Source organism: Populus nigra, chromosome 7, assembly GCF_951802175.1.
Source record: "Populus nigra chromosome 7, ddPopNigr1.1, whole genome shotgun sequence".
In the NCBI taxonomy this organism is placed as follows: domain Eukaryota; kingdom Viridiplantae; phylum Streptophyta; class Magnoliopsida; order Malpighiales; family Salicaceae; genus Populus; species Populus nigra.
In genome coordinates this window covers 19479780-19487736 of record NC_084858.1, presented here as the reverse complement: position 1 = coordinate 19487736, position 7957 = coordinate 19479780, and the positions used below count along the sequence as shown (strand labels likewise).

Below are 7957 nucleotides of genomic sequence, written 5' to 3'. Positions count from 1 at the left end.
ATTTTCAGTTTTAACAACTTCAACAGGATACCTATATAAATAGCTAAAATATATTTTCTTGCTCTGAAATGCTATTTCTACACTTTATTGTAGAACAATTAAAAGCAAGAGAAAGTACATATATCCGAGCCAAAATCTATTTTCTTCGTTTCCCTCTTTAAAAACATAACAAAAGAAAAAAAATAAACCTACAAATCTCAAAACCTTTGTGCCTCAACATCGAAAATCAAAATTTTAACACTAATATGTAAAACTTAAAATTAAAAATATTCATATAAATAAATTTTAAAATTTAAAGTTTTAAATTTGAACTGAAAATTATATCTTTTAACTTTTATATTACTTCATTAATTTTATATTTAATTTTATAAATTAATCATATTAATCATATAATTAATAACATCATGATTATATTATATAAAAAATAACTAAATTAGTTATATAATTATATTAAAATTATTTTAATATAAAATATATTAAAATATAATTGATTCTTTTAAATGGTTTTTTACCATTACAATGCATATAAATAAAAAAATACTATATTTATACTATTTAAAAAACCATTTTATTAATTTAGCTTTTTAATATAACATCTTCCATTGGAGGGCAGATGACATGAGAGGGCCCAAAAACTTGAGATTTTCACTGATCAGATATAAATCATCAACAGCAAGAGAAAGGAAAATAATTCCTTACTCATAACTTCAGATTTATTTAAGAACAAAATACACAATAAAGGATTACATCACGCCTCACTTGTGAAGGCAAATAATACAATTCATCAGTGGAGATTTCAATTGAGGGCATGCATGCATGTGCCTATTTCTTGAGAAATTTCGTGAACCATTGGGCTGAGAGCTTAGGATGTCTTTTGAGTCCATCTTTATGATCGATATAATTCAGACCAAAACGTGATGTGTATCCTACTACCCACTCGAAGCCATCCATTAACGACCAAGCAAAATATCCTTTCACCTTCACACCATCCCTACCAAAACGAACAGATAAAGTTAGATTAATACTCTCTCATTAACTTCCATGCTAGGGTGCTGCATTTTTAATTATTTGTGGACGTGATCTATATATCCATTAATTTGCAGAGAGTGGTCGTGCTTATAATTCGTCATTTCAGAACAAAGCTGTTTCTAGCTCCTATATGGAGGCAAGCACGCATAGAGAGAGCTCATGCACTGAGAACTTACTTGATGGCTTTTTGCACAAAAGAAAGATGCTGATGGAAATAATCTATCCTTTGGTTGTCAATGAGGGCTTCCTTTAGGGGCAATCTTGGGTTATCTGTCTCGTCAACACCTTCAGCAAAATAGGGGGGAGAGCTATATTTCATATCAAAACTCAAAAGGGATATATATGAAACAAAAACTGGCTTCCATTGTATATTACACCAAGAAACTAATAAAACTTATTTACCATTCTCGGTGATGTAAATAACTGGATCGTTGTATGCCTTCTTTATGTAAACCAAAAGATCATGAAGTCCACTTGGGTAAACAAGGAGCCAAAATGAGCCTGCCTGTAATTTCATGAAATCAGAGTAGGGTTTGAGTTCCAAGAATAGGGCAGGTTTTCTTTTGTTTTATTTTTCTCTCTCTTGCTAAGATTTTATGAAAAGAAAAACTAGTAAGAAATCTCTGTGTTTAAATAACAAATCACAAATTACGTTAAAGAATATGAAACGGCTTATTGATTAGATGATTCCTACCTTTGGACCGATGGGAATTCCATCACGTTCAACTGCACGCACAACCAAAAGCCAATTGTTAATATGGAATCATTCAAAAAAATAATAATTCTAAACCATCTTGAAGTTGTTCGTTCTTACAGAAGGAAGCAACATGGGAATCTGTCTCATAGCTTGGGTGTGTATCATTAGATTGAGATTTATGGGCCACATAATTGGCAGAATAATAATTCAATCCAATAAAATCAAATGATCCTTTTATAGATCCTGCTTGTTTCTTGGAGAATTTGGGCAATCTTTCTCCTACAAGAGATCTCATTGAACTTGGATATTCGCCACTGGTTAATGGACTCATAAACCTACAAAAAATGACCCCAAAATAGTGCTATAAGAATTCATCAGTGAACGAATAGAAATGAGACGAAATTCAAGCAAACACATACCATCCAAGATTGAAATCGAGGGCTCGGCTGACAGCCTCAAGGTCTTCTTTAGCATTAGACAATGGCACAAACCAATTTGTTTGTAATGTAATCCCTATCTTGCCCTTTTGTTTTGCCTACAAATTAATATTTTAGCCAGTTAAATCACAATGTATAGGCAATTAAAAAAAAAACTAAGAAGATGGAATCGTTATACACATCAAATTGAGTCATCCCTTCTTCCAAAAATAATAATCGGAGAATGGTGTAGGAATTATGAGTTAAACCTGAAACCTTGTCCTGTACAGTTTCACAGCAGCAGCATGAGCAAGGATTTGGTTGTGCGACACCATGTATGGTTCTGCTCCTGAATCTCCACCAGTGCAGTTTTTTCCAATCCAAGCAGAACACCTACCTGGTGGGAACATGCCCGCAATATAGCCTTGCATGGTAAACATGGTTGGCTCATTCAATGTGATCCAATGTTTAACTCGATCTCCAAAATTTTCGAAACAAATTTTCGCATAGTCTTGATAATCATTCCTGCACAATTTAGCAGATCCTGATTAACTCTGAGTGTTTAATATTAGAGGAAGAGGAAGGCAAGGAGATTTACTTACACAATTCTATCACTTAAAAATCCTCCATACTCGTCTTCTAACGCCTGTGGAAGATCCCAGTGGAAAAGGGTGACAAATGGTTGTATGCCTGCAAATGAGATACAGGTGAATTATTTCTGCATGCACATGATTTAATTATATTTGCTGAGAATTAATTACTAGTTATTATATAGAATCATAACCATTGGCCAGGAGTTCATTGATGAGATTGTTGTAGTAATCAATTCCTTTCTGATTCACACCCCCGCACTTTTTTCCTTCTGAAAAAAAAAAGAGGAAAAATTTCTAGTAAGAATTTGAGCCTTCCATTTTTATCTTACTTTGTCGTTAGAATTTAGATACAAATCAATGAACATTTCAAAGATACTTGAATGCAATTGAGTCTTCTTACTTGGCAATATTCTAGGCCAAGAGATTGAGAATCTGTAGAAATCAAAGCCCATTTTTTTTATAATCTGAACATCCTCCTGCAAGAACATCATCGAACAAAACATAAAATAAAATTAAGCTAATAGTTCTTAGCTCGGGCCTCATATTTTGATGAAAAATAGGTACCCTAATGCAATATCATATAAATTTCTAAATTGAATGGATCTCTCGTATAGAAAAGTAAAAAGATGATATCCTCCTAAGGCATGGAATTTTTTTCTATTTCTTGAAGTCATATAACTCCTTTTCAAGCCTAAATAATTACAGAAACTGTTTAAAGAATACGATGATATTTGGATATTTGATTTCTTAGAACATGGTGACTTGAAACATTTCAAAAAGCAAATTTGCTGGCTTCACATCCTGTTTAAAACTATATGGTGACTTGAAACATTTCATGAAGCTGCTACTATTTGGATTCTTTTCACAGAGATGGATAGACTACACTGTAAGAACCTATATTAGTTTTCAGTCTTCCCTCGTCCATACCTTGTACCGATGATATGAATCTAGGGCGACATCTCCATTGCTGCCATTTGATATCTTGCCTGCATTAATTTATGCATGGACAGCTTCAAAGTGAAAATCTTATAAATAGTGAAACATACCACGAGATCATCCTAATTATCATTCTTGATTAATACAATTATCATCCTTCATAAGAAAAATGAGTGAAAGAAACAAATTAAAGAATTAGAAGAGGCGGAGAGAGAGAGACTTGGAAATTTATGCGTGTACTCATCCCATATACTTGGTCCCTTTCCATCTTCAAATGCTGCGCCCTCGTACTGATCACAAAACAATCAAGATGTTGCTTAACACACAAATAATCAAGTCTTGCAATGTATAGAGTCTTTGAAAAACCCAATTGAAAGGAACCCAACAGTTCTGACCTGGTATGCCGATGATGCTACCCCAAAAACAAAATCTTGAGGAAAGCTCTTGCGATTCAATGAAGCTGTGTCACCTTGGGTAGCAGCTAGGCTATTAAAACAAGAGCCAAAAACCAGCAGGAGGCTCAACAACAAGTAGCTTTGAATGGCCATATTTCAACTTGGTTTTGATTAGCAAAAAGGATGCCTAGCCTTTATATAGATGTTGGATGCGAGAAAACATCTCAAGGAAACAAGACGACAGTTAGAGATGACGAACACACCATGGATCTCCAGAAAAGATACAGATGTTTTATGTGAGAAAACAGCTGCACAAACTAGATAACAGTTAGAGATGGTTAGATGACAATGATTGACTATATATAGCAAGGAATATCTAGATGGAAGCCTTACTGTTTGAGGGCGTATCATTTTGTTGAAGATCGAATTCAACTGTGAGATATAGGCATACGGAAATAGCCATGCCTTGCTCAATCTACCCTGTAAGACACTGCGCCAAAATTATGTTTTATTTATCAAAAGCAAAGTAGCCATTAATTGTTCTTATACACGAGAGGTGTAATAATAGAACTAAAAAAAAAAAAAAAAGTTGGAGAAGCTCTGTTGAAGAGACGAGGGCAATAATTACCCCTAAATTTTTGTATTTCAGTCCCTCCATTAATTTTTATTTTTTAATGGTAATTGTTATATATTTTCAATTAAAATTTTTATCTGAAAAACCTTTATTCCTAGCAATAGTTATAATTATGGTACTGTGCATTAAATGCTAGAAAACTTATTTCATATTTTTTTAATTTATGTTCTTTTATAATCCACACTTAAATACAAATTATACTTATTGATGGTTTTTTGTTTCTCGTTTGCAAATTCAAATTGTTTGCATAATATTTAATCAAAGATTATTCATTCACTAATAGAGTATTTTATTTTATTTTTGTAGAGTTTAAATAGCCATCATTAAAGGTAATCCATGTTTTTTCTCTAATCAAATTCAATCTTAAATTCATAACAGAGTGACTTTAATAAAGAAAAGGATGAAATTTTAATTGTGTATTATTTCTAAATTATTAGAATATCACAAGGAACATGTATATACTAGTCAACTTGACTACCACATGCTATGTTATGTTACAGGATGAATCACAAGTTAATTCTAATTAATGCCAAAAAAGAAAATATTTCTAGGTGTTGTTAATGGTTATTTACATTAAAATATATTTAATTGTAAAATAAAAATTATATATGTGTATGTTTAATAAAATAAATTGATAGTTACATGCATCAATTTAAATATTAACAATAATAAAAAATAAGATTGAGAAACTGAGAAATAGATGTTAATTATTTAATTATATATCACAAATAGCTATTAAAGTTTTCTCATTTAATTATATGTCAATATTCTTTCAACAAAGTAATAATTTGTGTTATATTGAAACAAAATAATATACTACGAGATAGATCTTCCAAAGCTAATTCATTTGGGACCCCGTAGATCCTTTTTTTTTTCTATTCAAAGACTAGGACCTTGTTTTTGTGTTTTCATATCGAGAATTTTTTGTAGATGAAGAGATGTCAAAGGGGCTTCTCACTTCCCAAACAGATCCTCCTATATCTATATATAAACACTGGTTTATCAAGAATACGCAAGAAAAACACTTTGAATGGTTGAGCTGTGAAAAAACTTCACATGAAAAATAAGTTATTCACGGGATACAGTTCTGGCCAAGATATGTAGGCTTTTAAATATAAGTTTGAGTATGCTTGAAAACAAACAAGTTATGTTTAAATAAGTAGATGTATAAGGAGAAAATGATGTATAAAAATACCTAGAGAAATGTGTTATGGTTTGAAGCTTTTGAATTGTGTGAAGCAATAGATGTGATCATGCCAGTCTCAAGATACTCTCCAGCTGCAAGTATGAATCCACTTTTGCTCCGTTTTGCTTCCGTAAACCAGGAAGCAAATGTTTCACTCCACTTTCATACCATAAAAAAACAAAATACCGAGACACGTTAATCAACTGTGAAGATAAAATTAAACAAACCATAAAGGTGAAGAAAAATATTGGAAAGCTTACTATATCTCGGAGACTGTTTGTTATATCGGTTCCGTGTTGCCGGAAGTATTTTCTTGCTAATTCGTTCACAAGGCTGTCAAGGGCATCAAAGATAGTCTTACTGTGGCCACTCAAGCCCTTAGCATCCCATCTGTCAAAGTAATTTTGGGAGCATTAGGAGTTTGATCTCCGTTCATAATCTTTTATTTCTCTGTATAGGCACAATGGTTTACCTTTGAACTGCGTCTGTGATTCTTTCCAAATCATCAAGAGAGCCTTCCATATCATAAAAAACATCAGAAACTGTGATAACTATAGCACTCTTTGCTACCATCATTCTGATCTCAGAATCCTGAGGTAGTGATGTGCTAGCAGCAACGACAAAGTAGCAAGACGTATTTTTCTCTCGGCCGAACCCCATGTCACTAAAGCCCCAGCTCTTAGACCACCTGTCTCACACAACCAAAACATTAATTTCCTTTAACTACCTAAAACTATTTTATTAAAAAATTACTTTCCCTGTGTGTTACGTTGTCAGTTCTTCCAATTCACTCTTGTATATCGTTTTTCGAAACTCATAGTTTTGCACAGCGGCCAGTTGCTTAAGTTTGTCATTATGAAGGCATGATAACCAGTGACATGGTTATGGTTTGAAATGTTCAATATAAGAAATTATGACTTATGAGAACATATTTTATTTATCTGATGATGATCTAAGATATTTATATTTTTTTTGTTCATGTCAACTCACATCGAGAGTTACATGAAAATTAATTAGTAAAAATATTGATATTTATTATTACAAGTAGTGTTTAACATGTTATTGGTGAAAGTATTTGTTAAATGTTGGTGATATGTTAGCTAAAATAATCAATAGTCGAGATAGGTTAAGAAAGATGGTGCCAACCCTACATAAAAGTGTTTACTTGTAAAGAATATGTCAATAAAAGCATAAAAAGTTGGTATGCGTGGGTGATGCGTGGAGTTGCATTATGACTCCTCATAACTATAAAAACATACAGTGTGTTTTGAAAGGTGAGGGAGGAAAAAATCAGCCGTTTGAGACTTGATCCAAATGGTGAGGCATGGTTGGTGGCAAAAAATGATATAGTTTGGTGTCCACACATTATGTGGTGGTGCGGTCTATTTGGGATATTACCCAAAAAACTGCTCTCTTTTTTTAAAACAAATTGCACCATCATCCCCCCTTTTAAAGTGTTTTTTTTTAAAAAAAAACATGTTTGAAAGGCTTAACTAGTAAAAATAAAGAATAAAGAAAAAGAACTTACTCATTAATTTCTTACAAGTGATGTTGTTGCCTATTATGGCTCCGAGAGTGTTATCGCGGTTAGGTGTATGAATGTTGGCCTTTCATATCTTGTGAAGTGTTTGTATGCGACTTTTCTTCGTATAAATTTTTGTTAATATTTATGAAAGAGAGAAGAGTTTAATTGTCTTGCTTTTTTAAAATAAACTATGCAATAATAAGAAGTGAGTGTAAAAGTAAGTGATATGGTGTATACATTCAAGGAGTAGAAAAGGGTCTTGTGAGTAGTTATAGAGAGTTGGAGAAGGATCTCTAATTCTTCTAAAGATAGATGGTATCAGAGACCTGGAGAAGGATCCCTGCTCGTTTTAGAAACATTTAAAACACATATGAAAATTCAATGCAGACATGTTTGGAGATATAAAAATCTCACTGTAGAGATTTTCATGGAGATATTTGAAGGCATAGAGATCTCACCATGAAGATTTTCATGGAGACACATTTGAAGATTTTAATGAAGATTTTTGTTTGAGCCATTGGAGATATAGAGGGAAAACTATTATTT

General features: G+C 32.5%; 1 protein-coding gene across 1 annotated transcript; it reads right to left on the bottom strand.

Annotated features, from left to right (window-relative positions):
* Window positions 1-795: 795 nt before the first annotated feature.
* Window positions 796-4219, bottom strand: LOC133698148 (beta-glucosidase 24-like). Its single transcript, XM_062120982.1, has 13 exons — window positions 4067-4219; window positions 3892-3961; window positions 3663-3721; window positions 3136-3211; window positions 2927-3004; window positions 2745-2832; window positions 2412-2667; window positions 2146-2261; window positions 1844-2061; window positions 1724-1755; window positions 1432-1534; window positions 1206-1314; window positions 796-991 (listed from the first exon to the last, which is right to left on the bottom strand). The coding sequence occupies exons 1-13, from the start codon at window positions 4217-4219 to the stop codon at window positions 823-825; spliced, it is 1527 nt and encodes a 508-aa protein (XP_061976966.1). The 3' UTR covers window positions 796-822.
* Between the last annotated feature and the right edge of the window lie 3738 nt (window positions 4220-7957).

Bases quoted from the DNA above. Each gene is read 5' to 3' on its own strand.
- LOC133698148 (XM_062120982.1), bottom strand. From the start codon at position 4,219: ATGGCCATTCAAAGCTACTTGTTGTTGAGCCTCCTGCTGGTTTTTGGC. The intron at 3,962-4,066 runs GTCAGAACTGTT...TTTTGTGATCAG, and splicing joins TAGCATCATCGGCATACCAG to TACGAGGGCGCAGCATTTGA. The intron at 1,756-1,843 runs GTAAGAACGAAC...TTGTGCGTGCAG, and splicing joins TTCCCATGTTGCTTCCTTCT to TTGAACGTGATGGAATTCCC.